This window comes from Cotesia glomerata, linkage group LG9 (assembly GCF_020080835.1).
Source record: "Cotesia glomerata isolate CgM1 linkage group LG9, MPM_Cglom_v2.3, whole genome shotgun sequence".
In the NCBI taxonomy this organism is placed as follows: Eukaryota; Metazoa; Arthropoda; class Insecta; order Hymenoptera; family Braconidae; genus Cotesia; species Cotesia glomerata.
The window spans coordinates 16,725,878-16,749,495 of NC_058166.1; the positions used below are offsets into that span (position 1 = coordinate 16,725,878).

General features: G+C 31.6%; 1 protein-coding gene across 1 annotated transcript in view; it reads left to right on the forward strand.

Moving 5' to 3' along the window:
- LOC123272271 (dynein axonemal heavy chain 2) overlaps positions 1–23,618 on the forward strand; it is a 54,576-nt gene that overhangs the window by 6,627 nt on the left and 24,331 nt on the right. Inside the window, exons 4-25 of the mRNA XM_044738969.1 lie at positions 446–955; positions 1,241–1,367; positions 3,072–3,414; positions 5,139–5,658; positions 5,754–5,896; positions 9,928–10,217; positions 10,699–10,826; positions 11,095–11,213; positions 13,136–13,294; positions 13,378–13,800; positions 14,855–15,006; positions 15,213–15,463; positions 15,542–15,762; positions 15,817–15,931; positions 17,234–17,405; positions 19,295–19,470; positions 19,693–19,855; positions 20,326–20,550; positions 20,613–20,901; positions 21,591–21,728; positions 21,958–22,128; positions 23,155–23,446. Of these exons, the coding sequence (XP_044594904.1) occupies positions 446–955; positions 1,241–1,367; positions 3,072–3,414; positions 5,139–5,658; positions 5,754–5,896; positions 9,928–10,217; positions 10,699–10,826; positions 11,095–11,213; positions 13,136–13,294; positions 13,378–13,800; positions 14,855–15,006; positions 15,213–15,463; positions 15,542–15,762; positions 15,817–15,931; positions 17,234–17,405; positions 19,295–19,470; positions 19,693–19,855; positions 20,326–20,550; positions 20,613–20,901; positions 21,591–21,728; positions 21,958–22,128; positions 23,155–23,446 (5,127 nt within the window). The remainder of the gene's footprint in view (positions 1–445; positions 956–1,240; positions 1,368–3,071; positions 3,415–5,138; positions 5,659–5,753; positions 5,897–9,927; positions 10,218–10,698; positions 10,827–11,094; positions 11,214–13,135; positions 13,295–13,377; positions 13,801–14,854; positions 15,007–15,212; positions 15,464–15,541; positions 15,763–15,816; positions 15,932–17,233; positions 17,406–19,294; positions 19,471–19,692; positions 19,856–20,325; positions 20,551–20,612; positions 20,902–21,590; positions 21,729–21,957; positions 22,129–23,154; positions 23,447–23,618) is intronic.

Below are 23,618 nucleotides of genomic sequence, written 5' to 3' on the forward strand. Positions count from 1 at the left end.
TCAGCTATCGTGATATTAAATGTCTGGGATCAGTTATCGGTACACCGATATTTATATCTCAATTTACGAAACAAATTTTTCTCGTTGAGTTTATTGTGAAAATAATTTTTAAAATTTTTACTGTAAAATACAACTATAGACGTTTTGCAACATTAATTTTTGAATCAAATAATTTTTTTTTTTAATATATAAATTTAATTTCACAAAACAAACTTTTTACTTTAAAAGCTCATCAATTTACCTTTTACAATTTTTTTAATTACCTCCACAACAAATTACACTCAAACACGAATTTACCGCTCAATATTTCTCCCTCTATAACCCACTCCCATTACTCTGTAATAAATCAAACGAACGCATCAATTATACATTTAAAATAAAAAAACCAGTAAAAAAATCCCTTTGACAAAAATCAAAATAATTATTAATCTTCATTATCCCCCAGGGACTAATTTACGGGGACTGAATCACCAAATAAAAAGCGCACAAGTTCAACACATCCTGAACATCCTATCACAAGCAAACTCGGGTCAATTGGAGCAGTTTGTGCTGCTGAATAACGAGATAGAGCTCCGCACAAAAGAAGCTGAGACAAACATCGAGTTTTTGGAGCTATTGAAAGGTCCTTGCGAGGACTTGAACGAAATAACGAAACCCGAAGACCTTTTGGAGCTTCTGCCAAAAGTTTTACATGTCTTCCGCTACATCTGGCTCAACTCCACGTTCTACAGCGAGCGAGCCTATCATCTGATGAAAATGATCAACAATCAAGTGATAAACCTGAATCGCGGATTCGTCAACCTGGACGACATTTTCGAGCACAAGAAGACGCGCGAAGGGATAGAAATTCTCGAAAAGTGCATTGGAGCATGCGCAAATTACAAAGATCTCTATTGGAAGGCAATTTTAATCATAAATCTATTAGCTCGTTCGTGTGCTATCAGATATAAGCAGAGTCGCTCTTTAAAATGATTATGCGGGTATCAACAAAGCGCCCGCAGTGTGCTGATATAAAGCTATCAAGAATTGTCCCTTGATTTTTCAAAGAGCTTTTTATTCAACCGTCAAAAGAGATCATAAACTGCTTCTTCATTTCATTTTCATCCCCTATCGTTTCTTTTATTCCCTTATACTCGTTGATACTCTCACTTTTTATCTCTTTCTCTCTCACGCTTAATAACCTATTAATGTGATATTCCCTTTATTCCTTCGATTTATATGTTTATACAGTTTGCACAAGCTCACAGCGGCTTAACATCAAACACTTGGGATTTGGATGACAAAGAAGTTTTTCACTACGTTGATATCTTCGTCAAGAGATGCAGAAATCTTATTGAAATATGCTACGCTATGATCGATTTTGCCCAGTAATTATTAATTTATTTTTTTTTTATAATGGATTAAAAAAAATTATTTTAGACAGAATCGGCTGTCTTGATTTAAGAATTTATTTGGAAAAAGAAAAATAATTCTTTTAATTATATGGGTGATTCTTTGTAAGGACAAAATTGTCCGACCAAATTATTTTTGATTTTATTAGAAAAAAAATTAACAAGGGCTACAAAACTATCAGCTTAATCATAATAAATAAACAGCCAATTTAATTTTTGTTTTTTCGATATTAGTGTATCTTTTGTCATATAACATTACAGGGGACTGTTTGCCAGGAGACTGTTTTTTTTATCAAATTGAGAAAAATCAAGCAAACTATTTCAATGCATTCAACTTTTCAAGTTCTCAATTAATATTTACATTAATTAGAATAATATTAAGACTTATGGATCCAATTTTATAAATAAAAATAGTTGCCAGGGGACTGAGTTTTGAAGTGGCCCAGACACATATTTCCAGCACAAACGGCGTTTTGACACTAAATAAAATGCCGATAAAGCGCTAAAAGCCCTATGGTTATTAACTCAAGGCTAGTTAGGTCCTTATAAACCTTACAAAAGGTAAAATAACACGCTGGATTTTTTTTTTGGCTTGAACTTCTGGCAGGGGACTGTTCTTAAAACGCCTGGGACAAACTTTGGTTTAATGAATTTAATGAAACAAATTAATTTTCGGTACTTTTTATTGAAGAAGATTGTTAGTTAACTAATTAAGTTTATAAACATTATGGAAAAAATTATATATTATGGACGAATAACTTAAAATTTAATCTTAAAGTTTCAATTTTGGGAAAGTTTCAATTTTACGAATTTATAGCAAAAAAACCAAAATTTATTTCATTTTAGTTTTCAATGCTCCGAATAGAAATGTTTTTTTACTTTCATAATAAATTTTTTTTTAGTAACAAAATAACAATTTTTCTAATAAAACAATGCCTGGGACAGCAAAAAACATCCTTACAAAGAATCACCCATGTATAATTGTTGAGTAGAAGATTTTGTTCTTTTTATCCTCAAATTTTATTTTTCTAATTCTTAGATAAATTTTTTTAAATTAATTCAAACTAAATATCTTGAAGCCAGATTGAAATTTTGAAAAAAATATTTTCCAAATTTAAATAGTTTTTTTCAAAGTAATTTAACTAGCGTAAAACTTACCAGAAGCCAGACATACGACATAAATATATAATTTCCCAAAAATAAATCAATTTAATCTAAATTCCACGAAACTCAACAGTCTAGACACTGTAATTAAGAAGCTAATAAAAAATGAATAGTCAATAAAACGAGTCAGACACATACTCACATACGTTTAATTAAAGCGCAAGACAAATGCTTAGCAGCATCTAATTGAATATTTATTTACCAGAGTATCTTTAGATACGCAAGCCTTATATATCGTGTGGCTGTGTATTGATAGCTTAATTAGTAGATCTCGTAGGTCCTATGGCATCTTATAAAGTTATAAAGTTTACCAAGTCATTGACGTATAACAGGCTTTTAAAACCAACAAACTTGCTTAAGGCATTGATAATATTTATGTTTCACTTAAGAATTCGAAAAGGACAACTTTTGATAACTATCGCAAATACAAACTTTAAATCATAGAAAAATAAATAGATAAATAAGTTTATTTGATTCTATTTGATTTTGTTTTTTTTTTTTTTTTTTGTTGACAAGATTGGATGAAAAGGCGGAAACAATCCGGGGAATTTTCAGTGGAACGAATGGCAAAGAATATGAGAGAGTTTGTAATAAAATAGAGAAACGTTTTTTGGTTTATTTACAAACACTGAGACTTAAAGCTCCGAAGATATTAGACGTTGAAGAGCCCACCTGGCATGACGACATGTTCGCATTCCAGAACGAGATGAAGGACTTGGAGATTACAATCGAGAACCTCGTGAACCTCGTGTTCAGAGACATGAATAATGTACATCAAGGCATTAGCAATCTCGCCGGATTTCAAATTTACATGAATCGAAAGAGCTTGAAAACTTTTTTTGACTCAATAATAACCAAAGTAAGTTCATTGTTTTTATAATCAAACACAATCGTCAATTTTTTGAATCTTACTCTTTTAGTTTTTATTGGAACGAGTCATAAGCTTAAAACTAGAAGAGCTATTGTTAAAATGTAGAGATCCCCCATGAAAAAAAAATATAAATATTATATATTTCGAAATATATAAAAAATATATAAGTATATAAAAAATATGTATAATAAATATATTTTTAATGACTAATTAAGGCGCGCAGTAGCCCTATCGGATCCGGCCCTTGCCTACCAAAGCATTGGACCGGGTTCGAGTCCGGCGTACACCAATGAATATTTTCAATATTTAAGTGTATTATTCTGCTCAGCCCAAAAAATAAATAATCTCAAAAGTTTACCCCCTACCGTAGTCGCTCATGACCTTAGCAGTTTATGCGACTTTAAACAAATTAAAAAAAAAAAAAAAAAAAATGACTAATTTTTAGCCGATTTTCATATATATTTTATATATTTTAAATATATTTTAGATATATTCAAGATATATTTTAAAATACATAAAAAATACATAACTAAAAATATAAAAAAAAAATATATTTTGAATATATATAAAATATATATGAAAATCGGCCAAAAATTAGTTATTAAAAATATATTTATTATACATATTTTTTATATATTTATATATTTTTCATAGATTTTTAATAGATTTTTTATATATTTCGAAATATATATTTTTTATATTTTTTTTTTCATTGAGGATGTATCGTTAAAAATTCTAAATTTCTAAAAAATAATAAACGAATCAACTCTTTGGACTTGAAACCTAGTGAGAGATGCAAAAAAGATTAACTGGCATACATAAAAAGCATCTTCTAAAATATTGATCTTAGAGAAATTTTTAAAAAGTTTGAAAAATCCAAAAGTGCACGCCTCATAATCTCATTTTCCATAATAAAATTGATTAAAATAAAATACAAAAAATACTTTTAAATCTTTCACGCCATTGTCCACCCAAAAAAGAAAGGTACTGCGTATGTATTGTAAACGAGCCTTATTTACATAGATATAGATATACAAACGGTTAGCGGATTTTTAGTTTATTGCTAATTATAAATAAACTACATTGAGTTAGACCGTGATCTTCGAAAGGACTTTTTTTTAAATCATACTGAAGCGTATAAAAAATAAATGGACTTGATCAGTTAAGTTTTTTGGCAGTTATCGTGACCACGCCAGTTTTCATACATACATTTGACAGCCGGACGTCCACGAAATAATTTTTTTTTACATTTTTTTTATTTATTTAAAAAGCAAAATGTCTTTTAAAAAGGTCATAAGTGTTGAAACTAATGTTTTTCCATTACATTTATGTGTAAATATTGTTCTACAAGTGCGATAGTAAATAAATAGAGACAATTTTAGTTCAAGAAATCGCTTGATTTTTGTAAGGCGAGTGTAGAGCACAACCTCATCCGCTTCGCTTATGAGGCGTGCAATTATTAAAGTGGTACATAATAATCATTATAAATGAATTTATCCCTTTAGTTTAGCATCGAAGCTTTGGTCGAAGAATTATGGACATATATGACCATATTAAGCCACAATACAAATATTTTTATAAGCTGTCTAGTATTTTTTCAAAATTGACGATTTTATTCCCTGAAAAAAAGTTCAGATATGTTTTTTTAAATTGTTAAAATTATAATTAGAATTTTACTGATGTGCTCATTAATTGTAATCATATAATTAAAGATCTGGCTCCTGTTTGCAAGCGACATCCAAGCAGTGAAACAAGAGCTGGTGGAGGAGCGAAACGAGAGCCCGTCAAACACTCCATATTTTTCTGGACGGGCACTAAGCTTGAAGCTGAAAAGCAAGCGATTAGAAGCGACTAGACAGCGGCTCTTGGAGACAAAATGGGCTGGACATTGCGGAATTAGTTGTAAAGTGTGCCATCAACAGGAGATGTTGGTCGGTTCCATCAGTGAAACGATCTTTCGGCTCTATCACGAGTGGATGGATGACATCGGTGATAATCCAAAGAGCCGGTTGGATCGATACTTGATGCGACGGAGCGACGATAAGCCGGGACTGCTGGAGTCCAACCTCGATCCAAACCTTGTGAATTTATGCCGCGAGGCGAACTATTGGCAGAACCTAGGCTTCCAAATTCCCATTTACGTACAGATGATCTATGATAAGTGGGACACGCTACAGTTCGTTTCTGAGAGCGTCCTTATGCTTGTCCGTGCATACAATAGGATACTTGATGGTATAATACCCCATTGTCTTTCTAGTTTTACCGTTTTATTTTTTTGCAATGTAATTTTACCTTTTGTATCTGTGTCTGTCTGTTTCCTTCTGAAGCTCTTTCGCCCCAAGAGAAGGCTTTTTTTCGGCGCCATATTAAGAATCTTGACGAAAAAATTTACCCTGGATTACGCAAGCTCACTTGGAACTCTGATTTGATTGAGGTTTACGTCAAAAAATGCTACGAATTTACTACTGATGTAATTTTTTTTTATGTTTATAGTTAAAGTTTAAAATTTTGTGAGGTAAAAAGTTGAAACTAAAATATTACCGAATTTTTAACTGAAAGAATAAATATGAATCGCATTCACGTAGCAACTGTCAAAGTTTTATCTAAACCACTTCTAAGCTCGGTATCTGAGCTTCTAATCGTTAATTCCTCGCTTCCAAAGAATTAAATTTTGAACTTCTGTCTAAACTCACTCTAGAAGTACCTAATTCTGAAAACCGATTCCAAGAGGCTTGAGTTCAATTTCAGAGCTTACTAATTATCCCAATCTTCAGTAGTTCCATGTAATTTATAATTAAGATATGCCTGTCACTAAATTTTCTCCGTTATCTTGATTATAAACTAGTCAATTTATTGAATTCATTTTACTTGGTTCTAAGTTATAAACTAAAGAACACTAAAATAAATAACCTACTTATAAAAATTTTAAGTTTAAAATGACGAAAACGTTTTTGTCGTAATGAAAAACGTTCATAAAAATTTTAAGAATTTTTTTAAGGAATATTTCAACTTTTCCAAAACAAAATATTGAATCTTGTTGATAAATTTAGATCTGATGCAGTAATCTTTTCTAGTTTCAAGAATTCTTAGACACTTACAAAGGCGTAAACACTGCAATTTTCCAAATCTGCGAAAAAATAAGCGTAACACCACTGGTGAAGCTGCAACCAAATTTTGGATACTCGCTGTCAGAATTTAAAAGTGAAATAAAAACCAGCAGGTAAATGAAAAAATATTAATAAAAGTAGAAATTTACTAAATAAATTCGTGAAAAAATTTTTTGAGACAGCTAATTTTAATATTTTAGCTATTTATATGGCTCGATCTAATTGTACATGTCCATATCGAGCTATAGATTTTATTACTTAATTTCTGAAAATTAACTCTCTAGTGAGGAGACAATTTAGCGACAATGCACCCTCTATCGGAAATGTTCAAAACTAATTTTTTTCAAAATGTTATTATCATGCCTTATATGGACAAATTTACATTCCAAGACATATCAAACTAGATAGATAATACAAAAAATTGTGAATTTAAATATATGACCATCTTAAGCCTAAAGTGTCTAAATATGATTAATTGCACGCCTCATAAGCGAAGCGTTGAGGTAGTGCTCTACTCTCGACATTTCAAAAAAAGTAGTTTTCTCGAAACTGAAATTGATTTTTTTTTTATTTATATCGCACTTACAGGTTAATCTGAGTGTACAAATATCAAGTCAAATAATTCGTCAGGCACATAAAATATATTTCAATAACAATTATTTTGTTTAACATAGTAAATAATAACATTAAAAACAATCTTTTCTGGACGTCCGTGTGTCTTTGTTTATGGATTGGTGTATGTGGCAGGGAAATCGGTCGAAAAAATAATCTTACCGGAATCATTTCTTTTTTATTATCTAAAGTAACACACGACGGACTTTCTCAATTAAAATGAGCGTTCAATTCACTGTCGTTAAATTATTATTAATAAAAAACTAATATATGACGGTGTATTTTTTTGTATATCTATCTAAACATTTTATTATAGTATTTTTTTTCCTCACCTTAGAATTATGGCGCCACTAAACCATAGCCTAATTTTCTGTTTTTTATTATTTTGCTTTTTATATTTTATTTTAATCAATTTTATTGTAAAAAATGAGATTATGAGGCGTGCACTTTTAGATTTTCCAAACTTTTTTCATATATGGTCATATTCAGACATTTAAAATGATATATAGAAGTATCAGACTACATGAAAAAAAATTCTTTCACGGAAATAATAAAATTCCATTAAACACTCGCGTAATCTGCTGTCAGAATAACGGAATATTACGCGAGTTCCAGTGGATTGGTTTTATTTTTTAAAATATCGTTTCATAAGAGTTGTTTTCTTGAAGGGATATCGCATTGAAAAAGCTAGAGGAAAAATACAGGGATATTATTAAATACCTCTTAGTGGTGTATGAGAGGTTTCAGTGGATAATATCCGAGGTAAGTATTCTATGACAACAATTGACTCATGATCCGCCAGCCAAAAGCTCCTTACTCATCTATTCTATCGAGACTGTTCCATCTATTCTACGACTTCCGGGAATTTCCGGGTATTCGTAATCTCTTCGGGATACAGAAATACGTAGCCTATAGTATATACGACACAGCATATACTTCAGCCAGTTCATGTCCTCCACACGCGTCGAGATAATCCTGTGAGACGTAATGCCCTGATACGATTCAACTCCAGTTGACAATTTTCCTAGTGGCAGACACTGGACACCATCGATTTCACGTTCTGTTGCTAACGCAATATACCATGAACCATGATATATATTATAGTGTATATTGCCAATCACCTACCAACACCTCTTAATCTAATCTTTTCAGAGCACCGAGGAATGGAAGAACTATCTGATTAACCTGGATAGAATTTTCGAGGAGAGCTTGCGGTTGTCTATAAGAAGTTCGTTAACGCTCATGTTTAATGCATTGCACGGCGTCGATTCTAATGGCCCATCAACCCTCATTTTAATTGGCATTAATCTCCTCGGTAATGATGTAAGTGATTCACTTCGGTGATTACTAAAGTGTAGAAAAAAAAATCGAAACTTTGTTTTAATTTAATTTCAACCCATTTTCTGGAATTATTTTTACACTGTAAATTTTTGTTTGTTAATTTTAATTAATCGACATTATTAAGAGAATAAGAAAAATTTTGTGTCCAAGATAGTCATATGATAAACTCGGTTGTTTTAGTGAAATTTAGTGTCATTGTAAAGATCTTCATTTGAGTTTGTGCCTTTTCAAAATTTTATATCATTTTCACTGATAGTCAATTTATGATGATACGTATTTGGGCTGCATTAAAAAATTCTCTATTTCTAGATCCATAATTAAGAAATGATCATGTATCTCGTGAACTATTGAAATTTTTAAAGATATAAGCTCATCCCGATGTTACACTCATCGGGATCTTTCATTTGAGTACCCACATCAATTTTTCATATATTTATATATATTATATATATACATATGTATAAGGTAAAAGCCCCAATAGATGATCATGTACCAGTATATGATCACTCCATGTATTTGTATACCTATATTTGTGAATATAGATAATATACAAATACATGGAGTGATCATATACTGGTACGTGATCATCTATTAGGGCTTTTACCTTATATGAAAAATATATCAAAAATGCATGTAGGTACTCAAATGAAAGCTCTTGATGAGCATAACATCGGGATGGGCTTATATATTTAAAAACTTCAATTTAGTTAAGGAAGTACAGTGCAATTTAAAATAATTAAGAAACTACCTTGCATCTTGTGAAATACTGACATTCTTAAAGAAATAAGCTCATCTCGATGTTAAACTCATCGAGACCTTTCATTTGAGTACCCACATCAATTTTTCATATATTTATATATATTATATATATGTATATATGAAAAATATATCAAAAATGCATGTGGGTATTCAAATGAAAGCTCTCGATAAGTGTAACATTAAGATGAGCTTATATATTTAAAAATGTGAATAATAAAGCAATGATGTTGTATTTTGTTCAGTGATGATATTTTTAACGATATAAGCTCATCCGGGAGTTACACTCATCGAGACCTTTCATTTGAGTACCCACATCAATTTTTCATATATTTATATATAATATACATTATATATATATATATATATATATATATATATATATATATATATATATATATATATATATATATATATATATATATATATATGAAAAATATATCAAAAATGCAAGTGGGTACTCAAATGAAAGCTCTTGATGAGTGTAACATCGGGATGAGCTTATATCTTCAAAAACGTCAATATTTACGAAAGTACAGTGCAATTTAACAAAAGTCATTATTTAATAAAGCAAAATTTCACATATTATTCACAAGTAACGGCAGTCACATAGTGACTGCAAGGTTGTTAGTTATTTTTTAATTTTCGATACTGAATGAATTGCATATTTTTTCACTATTAACAGTTAACTTTCGAACCTCCCCTCGACGAAAGCGCTCAAGTAATAAGTAGTATCTTCAAAACTCTTCTGGAACCTCTAAAAAGTGTCCTAAGATTCCCCGAAAAATTCAGTCTAGGCCGTTACGGAGTATCCAGTCTCTGGCGAACATTCAGAGAAGACGATTCTCTTCTCCATTTCCAAAAACTGCTTGACAAGGAAATTGAAGTTTGTTTCAATTTTATTCAAGATTATCTAAAGACCTGGGAGCCGTTTCGCGACATTTGGGAAGTTGACAAAAATTCCTTTATTGCAAGGTATCAAAATAAAATTAACAATTATTTTCCTTGATTCAGAACGGCCAAAATTTTGAACTTAATTTAAAATTTTTCCTCTTGAATCAAGTTAATTTTTTTATCAGTGCAACTCCAAAAAAAATGTCAATAATTTTTTCTCCTTAATTCAAACAAGCTTCGAAAGCTCAAACCCATCAGCAAAATCCTTCGACGCGGAAATTAGTCAATACTCTGAACTAGTAAGTACTCTCCAAGCCCAAGTAACAGTCGCAATGGTCCACTTCCTTTACATTAATTCCGACCAACTCAAGACCGTAATAACAAAGCATTGTGCCGAGTGGCAAAACAAATTGACGCGCCTCCTCTTAGACATGACTCAGAGAACCGTCGAGGAGTTATACTCCTCAATGAGTGAAAACACCAAAATGTATCCAAAATTTTGATTTTGATATATTTATAATTTTTCGGTTAATTCACTTAAAAACAAGCCATGTGTTTGCAGAATAAGCAGAGAACCAACAGACTTAATCGAGATGCAAGCAACGTTGCAATTGTTCGAGAGACTCCGGGCTGAAATTCCGTGGAAAGAGGAAGAATTTCCCAAGATACGAGAACAGTACCAGATTCTAGGTAAACCCTGATCCAATCGGTTGCTGGTGAGTGGAGAGAAGGGGGGTGTAATCGATCGCGTTACTCTTAAGATACTCTATACTCTGTAGACTGTACTCAGTAGTGAGTAGGAGGAATTACCTGTGCCTGAAACCCTAGAGTAATTGCTAGTGCTAGGTCTTGCTTCTTTAAATCCTCCCCAATCTTTAGTTTACTTTTTTATTTATTTTTATTTATACTTTAACTCAATCCCATTCCAACCATTAAATCGAATGCACTGGCTCTGCAGAGAAATATGAGGTACAAATGAGTCGAGAGTTCAAGAGGAGAGTCAAGGAGCTCAAGAAGAGTTGGGATAGTTACGTTGAATTTTTGTCTAATTATGCAACAACGATTCGAGAGATTAAGGTAAAAAAAGTTTGGAAAATCCAAAAGTGTACGCCTCATAATCTCATTTTCTATATTGAAATTGATTAGAATAAAATTCAAAAAATACTTTTATATCTTTCGCGCCATTGTCCACCCAAAAAAGAAAAGGTACTACGCATGTATTGTAAACGAACCTCATTTACATAGATATAGATATACAAACGATTAGTGGATTTTTAGTTTATTGCTAATTATAAATAAACTACATTGAATTAGACCGTGATCTTCGGAAGGACAGTTTTAAATCATACTGAAGCGTATAAAAAATAAATGAACTTGATCAGTTAAGTTTTTCGGCAGTTATCGTGATCACGCCAATTTTCACACATACATTTGCCAGCCGGATGTCCACAGAATAATTTTTTTAAACATTTTTTTTATTTATTTAAAAATCAAAATGTCTTTTAAAAATGTCATAAGTGTTGAAACTAATGTTTTTCCATTACTTTTATATGTAAATGTTGTTCTACAAGTGCGATAGAAAATAAATAAAGACAATTTTAGTTCAAGAAATCGCTTGATTTTTGTAAGGCGAGTGTAGAGCACTGATAGAAGGATTTAGTACAGAGTACTAAACTGATTTAGTAACAAAATTTTTATTCACTTATTTGGGAGAAACAAATATTTTGTACCCATTAACATTATTTGTTGCAATTTAATGAATGATTTCTTTATATGAACAAAGCCTTATTACATGGAAATAAATATTTATTTCCACCAAATAATATTTAGTAACAGGTACTAAATATTTCTTTGGCAAGTATTGTCGGTAGATGGCTATGCTTTAATTCCAATGTTTATGTGATACATAACCTATTCACTGACTTAGATTATTTTATTCAGCTTGATTTTGGGAGATTTATCTTCTCTTTGAAAACACACATACTCCCAATAAATGTCTTCTATTCATGTCTTTTCTCAGTGGAGTTTAGTTTACATTTTTCAATTTATCCATTATTGATGTATTAAAAACTTGTTTAATTTTTAATTTTATAAATGTCTCAAACGAAAAATATAATTCAATGAGATTCTTTTCTTTATAATACCTTATATTTTTACTTAAAATTATTTATTTTAATTATTTTTATTTATTTTAAGTTAAAAAGTTAGCTTACACACTAAAATTAGTTAAAAAATTAACTTCTTTGATACCAATAAACGATTTATTGAGTAGCAATAAATCATTTGTTAAATACTACTAAATATTTATATGGTGGAACTAAATGAGCTTTAATAAATGATTTAGTACCTATTACTAAATATTTGGTAATGAAAAGTTTGTTACTAAATCATTTAGTATCTGTTACTAAATCTTATTAAATAGAATTAAATCCTTTCATCAGTGAGGACAGCCTCACCCGCTTTGCTTATGAGGCGTGCAATTATTTACTTTAAATTGAGCAATAAAAATTTTTCACGTATTTTTTTAATCATTTCTTCTAGAAATAACTGAATTTTCTCAAATTGAACCAAATCAAAAATTATCAATTTTCAAAGCTGAAATTAAAAAAAAATTTTCCCATGTTACGTTATCCGTAGTAGAATTCGGCTACTATAATCTACGTTATCTTACGTCTTGTAGAAGCAAACGCGTTTATTTTTATTTATTCGAAAAATGCTCAGTATACATATCACGGAATTCAACTCTGATTATTATGCGCCGATCGTACGGTGCACGGTCTACTCTTACTGGAATGCTCCTAACGTAGACATTTTTCCCACAGGAACAGTTCAAGTGCAAACTCTTGAAGCAGGCAGATGTATTTAAGGAAGACACTGTCGCGTTGCTAAATAGATTCCAGGAAACCGGGCCGTTCACCTCAGACTGGAGAACTCACGGTTAGTATTATTATTTATTTACTTGGGTACTTTTTTCCCGAAAGATAATCTGAATATTTTAGCATTTATCGGTAATAATATTTATAGATGCTCGCACTTGGTTGGCTGATTTTCAACAAGAGTTAAACAGATTGAAACAAGTTGGAAATGAGCTTAAGAGTAACCTCACTATTTTTGAGGCGACTTTTGTCGGCTCTGAAGAGCTGGATAAGATTGAGAGGGTGATTATTGATTATTATTTTGAGAAATTTCATCATTTGCGAGCGCTTAAAGCTCTTTGTACTAAAAAAAATTTTTTCAACAGGAATTCACAGCAATTCAACTTGTTTGGGAACTGACCAACAAATGGGACGAGTCATGGGAGCGGTACAAAACGGTTAACTTCTGGACGATAGAAACCGATGAAATGGAATCAGTCGGAACAAAGTTATTCAAAAAATTCACCCGATTGTCAAAAGAACTTCAGGTCAAAAACTGGCCAATAATTGAATCAACGAGATCAAGGATAGACGAATTCCGTCGGACATTACCGCTAATAATCGATCTAAAAAACCCTGCAATGCGTGAGCGACACTGGGACAAAGTGAAATTAATCATTGGACAGGACTTTGACGAGTCGTCCGAGGAATTTACTCTCTCTTTGATAATGAAACTAGGATTTCAAAATTATTCGGATGAAATCTCGGATATTTCGACCACCGCTTCCATGGAATTAAACATCGAACAAGTAGACATTTTTATATATTTTATAGAAAAATGACAAAAAATATTTTTTTTTAATTATCTTTAAATTTGTCAGAGCATGCAAAAAAATCCCGTCTAAATTTTCTATTTTTAAATTGAATTATTAATAACTTTTGAAAAATTCAATTTTTCAAAAAATTACAAGTAAAATTATAAGATTGTAGAATGAGATATAACGTTATAAAGTTTAAAAAATCCATTTCAATGTTAATCAAATAAAAATTTTGATTCGCGACTTAAAATTATTAATATTAAGAGCTCAAATTGTAGCAGACTCTGAGTGCACGCCTCATAAGCGAAGCGGATGAGGTTGTGCTCTACACTCGCTTTACAAAAATCAAGCGATTTCTTGAACTAAAATTGTCTCTATTTATTTTCTATCGCACCTGTAGAACAATATTTACAAACAAATGTCATGGAAAAACACTAGTTTCAACACTTATGACCTTTTTAAAAGACATTTTGCTTTTTAAATAAATAAAAAAAATGTTTAAAAAAATTATTCCGTGGACGTCCGGCTGTCAAATGTATGTATGAAAACTGGCGTGGTCACGATAACTGCCAAAAAACTTAACTGATCAAGTCCATTTATTTTTTATACGCTTCAGTATGATTTAAAACTAAGTTCTTTCGAAGATCACGGTCTAATTCAATGTAGTTTATTTATAATTAGTAATAAACTAAAAGTCCACTAACCGTTTGTATATCTATATCTATGTAAATAAGGTTCGTTTACAATACATGCGCAGTACCTTTCTTTTCTGGGTGGACAATGGCGCGAAAGATTTAAAAGTATTTTTTGTATTTTATTTTAATCAATTTTATTATGGAAAATGAGATTATGAGGCGTTCACTTTTGGATTTTACAAACTTTTTTTGCAAAATGTAACGATCGATTAAAAAAAAAAAAAAACATCTTTCTAATTTTTTTACACCCTAACATTTTCGCAAGATATTTCGTATTTTCGTCCATATCCCAGCAGAAATAAAAAAGTAATCTATCTCAGTGAGTGATTTAATCTCTGAAATTTCTTTAGGGCTTAAGAAACATCGCTGCAGCATGGTCGACCCTAAAACTGGAAATGACACTTAACAAAGAAACTGGAATTTATCGATTACAATCAGTGGACGAGATCTTGCAGACTTTAGAGGATCACCAAGTCCAGTTGTCAGCAATGAAGTCAACGAGGTGTAGTAAAGCTCTAAACCTTCTTCTTCTTCTTTTTTTGTTTTTTGTTTTTTGTTTTTTCATTGACAGAAGTAGAGTTGAGTAGAGCGGTTTTAGTTAAGATAAGAATAGAAGAATAAAGCCAGAAATCGATCACGGGAATAGAAGCTGTAATCTCGAAGCCTCTGTTTTCTAATTCGTTATCTTTTTTGGTCCCTCTGTACCAGGTTCGTCGAGCCCTTCGTAAACGACGTAGACCAATGGGAAGGGACTTTGTCAAGGATTGCCGATTTACTTGAAGTAATGCTTCTAGTCCAAAAAGACTACAACTACCTGGATAACATATTCCGCGCAGAAGATATAAGGAAGCAAATGCCAAACGAAACAGACAGCTTTGATGCATTAACCATCCAATTCAAAGAAATTTACAGTCAAATGGCTGCAGCCCAGAATGTCGTTCAAGCTTGTCACGATTCGAGTAAAATACTTTAAGGAGATTGTAACAGACACACAGCACAGACATTTATTTGAATTTATGTATCTTTCCCTTTTTAAGATACCATGCTTAGGCAGCTGAATAAACTCACCGATGACATGGACTCGATTCAGCGAGCACTTGAGAGGTATTTGGAAACTAAGCGTCATGTTTTTCCGAGGTTCTACTTTATTTCCAATGACGATCTTCTTGAGATATTGGGCAACGCTAAACGCCCAGATTTTATTCAGAAGCATATCAAGAAACTCTTTGGCAACATTCATGCTTTGAAGATATCTAAGGTATTGCCAGCCTTTAACCATTTTTCGTTTAAAATAAGATGTTTTTGGTTTTAGATGATTACTGGGAGACATCTGGCGGAAGGAATGATCTCGGCTGAAGGAGAGTATGCGGGGTTCCTTCGAGCTGTAGTTATGGAGGGACCGGTGGAGAATTGGTTGTGCAAAATTGGTAAACTTTTAAAGTTATAGTAACAAACGAGAAAGATAAAAAATTATCCATGAACATATCAAGCCAAATATGTCTTGATAGAGCCAATTTTTATATTAGATAACATAAAGTCTCATCAGAAAATTCTTTCATAGATATGTGTAATTTTTTGATCAGAATTAGTGTTGAAAATCACCGACAGAGGGCTTACGATTGTTGAATCTTCTCTTTACAACAGAGATAATTTTAAGGAGATCCAAGTACCCTCCTAGTGTATAGATTGTCTATAAAAAAATAATACGTAGAAATAATTTTGTTATGCATCTTAAAATTAATTTTTAAATTAATTAATAACATTTTTGAGGAAATTTCCGAAAAATTTACTCATTAAATAATTATTAACATTTAATTGACTAATAAAAAATATAGCACTCTGAATTACCGGTGTACACTTGACAACACCGCAAGAGTTCCCTAACCTTAAAATTTATTTATGTTTACTGTCTAACTAAAATGACTAAGATCTTCTAGCATTTAAAAAACCGCAGTTACTTATGCGCCGAGTAACTGCGCAAGCGGTGTTGCCAAGTCAAGTACAAGACTTTAAAGAACGGAAGTTCCAAGTGATTTTTCATAAAAAATATAAAATATCTCCGTAATACGTTCAGAAACCTACTTTTTTATTGTTTTAATCAAAAGCTTATTATTTTTTCAATCAAATTCAACGAAAATAAAATTTTTTTTAAATCGTTTATTGTATTAAATTCTTAACCAAATACACGACTGGTGGAATCTCCACTTACCTACATGTAAAAATTACAATTTTCAAACCTAATTATTTCATTAATTATCCCGGAAACCTACTGTTTTTTAATTTTTTTAATTATTAGGCTAAGTAGATTGAATTTACAAATTTTCAGGAAGTTTCAAAAATTTGACTACTTCGCGTGGATCTCCTTAAAGAGTAAAATTCTTTTTTTTACGTCCCTAAAGAGCTTATCTATCATTGATTTTGAATTTAATCAACCAAACCAATTTTTTTCCAATGCGTCATAACAGTTGTCGTAAAAATTCTATAAAAGTTTAAAATTAAAGTAACAATTTATTTTTATTCTCATATATTCATAGCCTGATATAACGAAATCAACAAATATCAAGGCTGATATAAAAATTGGTCATTCTAGAAAATTTTTTCACACACCATCTATACAAACTGATTTTCTCCTCAATAAACCCTAACCTTTTCTTCAATACAACCGTTCGATTGAAGACGAGCTCATTTTCGAGCAATAACGAAACGAGATTACACATTGTTCGTTTCAGAAACGGGGATGCGAGAGTGTCTGAAAGAGGTTCTAAGAGAGTGTCGTTCGGCGCTGAGAAAAATCCAGGATAAGCGGGACAAGTGGGTGAAGGAGTGGCTGAGTCAACCGGGAATAACGTCCACTCAGATACAGTGGACAAGCGACTGTACACGAGCACTTGTACATTGCAAGTGAGTACGGAAATTCAACGGTGTCTACCTTGTATTCTACTGCTTCGGCTAACTCAATGGATCCACCTAGATGTAGATATAGACATAGACACACATACACATATACATATCTATATCCATATCCATATCCTTGTACATGTATATTGGCGTGATGGAGAAGAAGCTGGAGGACAAGTCAAGTGCAAGAGGAGAAGGACGGCAAGTTGAGACGTAGATGTAGATGTAGATGTAGATGGTCAGGTCAACCTGATGACTTAAACGAGCCAGACACGGCAACTCTAATAAGAGAAATTTTGCATATTCTGCTTACCATCGTCCTCACTTGTTCTCCTCTCCTCTCTTCTCCCTTGAACCTTCGCCTTCGTCTTCTCGTCTTTCTTCTTCTTCCTCTTGTTCTCACACTTACTATGTTCAAAACTGTACTATTACCGGCCCTTCGTACGCTATTCTCGTTTGCATATACCAGAGATGCTGTGAATAATTTAACCCACAGCCTTATTCTATTCCGCTTGGCCTCTGATAAAATTCGTATACCCAACGAACCGATGAGAGGAAAATATCGCTAGATATATGTGTGTTGTGTGTTGTGGTCGGTAATCCTACAGCACTATCTGATGAGCATTTTCGCTATCGTTCAATTCTGTATAATGAAAACAATTTTGCACTGAAAAAAATTACTTGATCTACACAGAAAAAAAGGTTCACTTGAGCCAAGAAAATATTTTTCTTCCTAATTATTTTTTTGAGCGAAAAAAAAATTTTTTTTTGTCACAAGAAATCTCACTTATTCCAACAAAATTAATTCTCTTGCTTTAAGAAATATGTATCTTGATTCAAGAAAATTTATTTAAGTCAAGAAAATCTTCTTGTTTAGAAAAAATTCAGCCTCTTGCTCCAAAAAATTTAGTTCTTGATAGAAGTAAATTTTCTTGTCTTGAGAAAATTTCTCTCTTGCTCCAAAAAATTAAATATAAAGATAGAAGTAAATTTTCATTAATATTTTTATTGATTAACATGTCAAATGGGAAGATCAAATAATATTTCATTATTTTTTTTCATTCAATATGTATAATTGCACGCTAAAATAATATAAAATGAGTATCAAATATTCAAGAGAAAAATTTTCTCAAGGTGAGAAAATTTTTTTCTCAGCTGAAGTAGGTGGCGCTGCTTCCCCAAAGTATCTAAAAATCTTAATCAAATGTAAAAATTTATTGTATCAAGTATTTATGATAATTTGAATTAAGAAAAAATTACTTCGACCAAGAATAGAATTTCAAGAAAAATTTTTACTTCGGCCAACACAACTTCGGTCTTCCTTCAGGCACCCGAAAATTTTCTTAAGCCAAAAATTTTGTTCTCCAGTCAAGAAATTTTTCTTTCTGTGTAAATAAGAGATTTTCTTCAAAATTTTACTTCTGCTTCGAAATATTCAGTTTAAATTACTTCAGAAAAATATATTTAATCCAAAATGAGTCTTTATACTTTTCCAAATCGGTTTAAGTACAATGTTTGTTTTTTTAAGTTTTTTGTATTTTACTTAAAAAAGCGATTTTATTAAACGGATAATGTAAAATACTTAAAGAAAATGAAATTATTATAAGCTTTTTAAAATCGCATTTGTTGAATATCGAATTTCGTTGTATCTTATGTAAATTACATACTCCTGGTCTTTAGATTTCGAATTTCTGAAGCCAAGAAAATAACTTTTAAAACAAATTCTTAAAACAAATCTTAATCAAAATGCAAAGATTCCTTTTTAAAATAATTTTGTTTCTAGGTCAACAGTATTTCCCTCAACTAAACTAGTTCTTTGAATAGTGCACTACTCTACCACAATTTGTAAACACATATATTTATATAGGTATACGTATGTCTATATATTCCAGAGCAATGGAGTCTAGGAAACCACTGAGAAAACTACGAAAACGGCAAAATCAAGCGCTCGCTAAGTATTCAGAAGCGATTCGTAGTGACGTTGATAAACTGCTGAGGATCAAGCTCAAAGCGATCGTCGTTATTGAAATTCATGCGAGAGATGTCATTGAAAAATTATATAAATTACGTATGTTTTTACCTTCTTTTTCCTATATTACATCTTCTGACATTTAATATCAGCGTTGGAAATTGAATTGAAGGGGTTTTAAATTTAATTGTACCTTTTTATGATATAAAATACGACCTTTTTTTGGGTTTGAATAAATTTTTGTTCAACAGGATTTTATATTCCCTTAAAAAAGACTCCTTCAAAATAATAAACTTTGGGTAAATACAATAAAATCCTCAGGTTGTAAAGAAGTTACTTCTTTCGATTGGCTGTCACAACTCCGTTTCTACTGGGATCGCGGCCTCGATGACTGTGTAATCCGGCAAACAAACACCAGCTTCATCTATGGATACGAATATCTGGGAACTTCTGAGCGCTTAGTCATCACTCCGCTGACAGACAGGTACTTTTCCACGATATAAATAAATCTCCCCTTGTTTCATGAGTAGGGCGTATAAAAAAGTTGATAAATACCCGAAATCATGTTAAGACTTTTCACTTGGCCTTTCTCTGGCTGGGTGTTGAAACAGTATCGATTTAATTCCGATAAAAGGCAGCAGAAATGGGTAGTAGTTTAATTTATAGAAGTACCGGGACAATAAATCTAGAGTTGTGTATGGATCCAAGCAATTTGTTGGTATGAAATGCATCTGGATGGAGCAATTTTGCATGTCGTTAATATTACGTTTCGCGAATACTCACTTAAGAGATTGGGATTGCGTCTTACAAGTCTTGGAAATGTCTTTCACTTTATCTAAGTTGGTTTATATTAAATCAATAGCCGAAGGTAACTTTCAGATAAATGGGAAAGCATTTGTTTTTATTTATCCTTATACTTGTGCTCTTGCTTATGTGTTTTTCTCTTTTATCCAGATGTTACATAACTTTGACAACAGCACTCAATCTGTACCGCGGCGGGTGCCCCAAAGGACCAGCTGGTACGGGAAAAACAGAAACAGTTAAGGACCTCGGAAAGGCTTTAGGTCTGAATGTCATCGTGCAAAACTGCTCAGAGGGGCTGGATTATAAAAGTATGGGGCGATTGTTCGCCGGTCTAGCGCAAACTGGTGCTTGGGGTTGCTTCGATGAGTTCAACAGGTTGTATTTTAACGGCCTAATATCTCTGGGACGAGCAATAGAGTGTGTAATACCCTTTGTAGGATCAATATCGAAGTGCTGTCGGTTGTCGCCCAGCAAATTCTCTCCATCTTTACGGCACTTGCTCAGAAGTTAACGAGATTTATCTTTGAGGGCAAGGATATTTTCCTTGTTCGAACCACCGGAATTTTCATCACCATGAACCCTGGCTACGCCGGAAGGACAGAATTGCCTGACAATCTTAAATCCATGTTTAGACCAATCTCCATGATGGTTCCCGACAGCGCTATCATAGCCGAGATAAATCTTTTTGGAGAGGGATTTGAGGACACGAGAATTCTAGCCAGAAAGGTATCATTTTGGTATATTGTTATCATTATTATTATTATTATTGCTTCCGTCGAGACGATTATTGATCAATTATACTGTCAACTTACTGTGACATCCAATTATGATGCAAATTAATGATAATTTATCATACATTATTATTTTCAAGTATTGGCTTTTCGATTAGTCGCTTCGATAGATTTATATTTTATTTAGCCGTCCGTTATTAAATGGCTAGACACTTTTCTATCATAATGAAAAATTCATGCAATTCCATTATAAATTTTCAATCTTTTTGGCAATTATTAATATTGCATTTAATAGCAAATAACTTGGTTAAAAAGAAATATTTTCGATTCAAGAACAAAAATATTTTGAAAAGAACTTTAATAAATTATTCTGTATTCACTCACCATAGCTGCCTAGTAATTTATTTCCATAAGATTGTCTTTCTTTGCAAAAATCCACTTTCAATTCTGCAATTAAAAATATTGGACATTTTTTTTACAATACAAAATTTATGAAGAAAATATTTTTTTTGAACCGAATAGTTTTTTTATTTGTAAAAAAAAAGTTGCTACTAAATTTTATTATATAAAATTCATTAAAATATTCGATTCAAATCTCTACTTGAGCATCTTTGATAATAATTATTCACCCGTAATAAATCCCCAGATCTCAATAATAATCAGGAAATCTCATTAAACAAATAGGTATTCACTTTATACACACTTGCACAACAGCAGTTGAGTAAGCAGCCTCATTATGACTTTGGTTTACGAGGAATAGTAACGTTGACACGTTATGCCGGGAAGAAAAGACGCCAATACAGCCACTTACCAGATGAAGAGGTAACAAACTATCTTCCGAAACTTATTGCAATTAAACTTGTTAACGTCCTCTAGAAATGTTAATACTCACCTCCGTTTCCAACCTGTTTATTACTTTAGCATCTATTTAAACCTCCTAATTAACTTCTCATCTATTTACCTTATCTCCCTATCTATATCAATAATTCATCTAAATCTTATAAGTTCATATAAATTTATTAAATATTTATCAAATCACCAAAAATCCCAGATAATCATCTTATCGATGAACGACATGAACAAGTCAAAATTAACTTCTGACGATCTTCCATTGTTCACCAATATCACTACAGATTTATTCCCCGAGATAAAAGTTCCTAAAGTAGATTATGACGAATTTATCGAGTACATTACTAAAGAAGCTATTGGCTTGAATTTGCAAGTAAGTTATGGATCGCATTATTTATTATTGTTCAGATTTAGAAGTTTATTTATTATTGGCCATAAAAAAGAAGCAAAAAAATTTTAAAAATTGTATTTTTTTAGTTTTTCCTTGAAATTTTTTAGGCATTAGATTTTTTAGCATCCTTTGAAAAGCATAAAAAAAAAATAAATAGGTGAAAAAAAAAATTACACAAAAAAAAAAGTTCACTTGAGCCAAGAAAATATTTTTCTTCCTAAATATTTTCTTGAGCGAAAAAAAAAATTTTTTTCGACAAGAAATTTCACTTATTCCAACAAAATTAATTCTCTTGCTTTAAGAAATACGTATCTTGATCCAAGAAAATTTATTTAAATCAAGAAAATCTTCTTGTTTAGAAAAAATTCAGCCTCTTGCTCCAAAAAATTTAGTTCTTGATAGAAGTAAATTTTCTTGTCTTGAGAAAATTTCTCTCTTGCTCCAAAAAATTAAATATAAAGATAGAAGTAAATTTTCATTAATATTTTTATTGATTAACATGTCAAATGGGAAGATCAAATAATATTTCATTATTTTTTTTCATTCAATATGTATAATTGCACGCTAAAATAATATAAAATGGGTATCAAGTATTCAAGAGAAAATTTTCTCGTGAGAAAATTTTTTTTTCAGCTGAAGTAGGTGGCGCTGCTTCCCCAAAGTATCTAAAAATCTTAATCAAATGTAAAAATTTATTGTATCAAGTATTTATGATAATTTGAATTAAGAAAAAATTACTTCGACCAAGAATAGAATTTCAAGAAAAATTTTTACTTCGGCCAACACAACTTCGGTCTTCCTTCAGGCACCCGAAAATTTTCTTGAGCCAAAAATTTTGTTTTTCAGTCAAGAAATTTTTCTTTCTATGTATAGTTTAAAGAAAATATGTCTATAACTTAATTTTAGAATTTTTTATGGTCAAAAAAAACATGAAAGTTCCAAATCCAAACAATCGACAACTATTTCCTTGTAATAACAGAGTAATTTTTTTATTTTTTTCAACTCAAGCCGATTCCGATGCTCCTGACAAAAGTTATAGAATTGTTCGAGACGAAAAATTCTCGGCACTCGACGATGATAGTCGGGGAATCGAATACCGGTAAATCAACGACATGGAAAATTCTAAAGAAGACACTGACATCGATGAGCCAGGATGGAAAAAAGGGATTCAATATTGTAAGTGATTTTCTCATTAATCCAAAGGCATTAAACTTGGGCGAGCTGTACGGGGAGTATAATCCTTCAACTAGTGAATGGTCAGATGGAGTAATATCCTCCATTATGCGAACGACCTGTACGGGTAAGTAGAATTATTACACTCCATACAATGTCGAACAAAATTACAGGGCATTCGACAGATTAATTACATTTATACGCTCATACTCATTCTTATAAATTCTCATTCTCTCTCTCAACCTTTACTTTTACCGTGATATTATCCGCGGAATTTCTATTCATCTTTTCCAATAAAC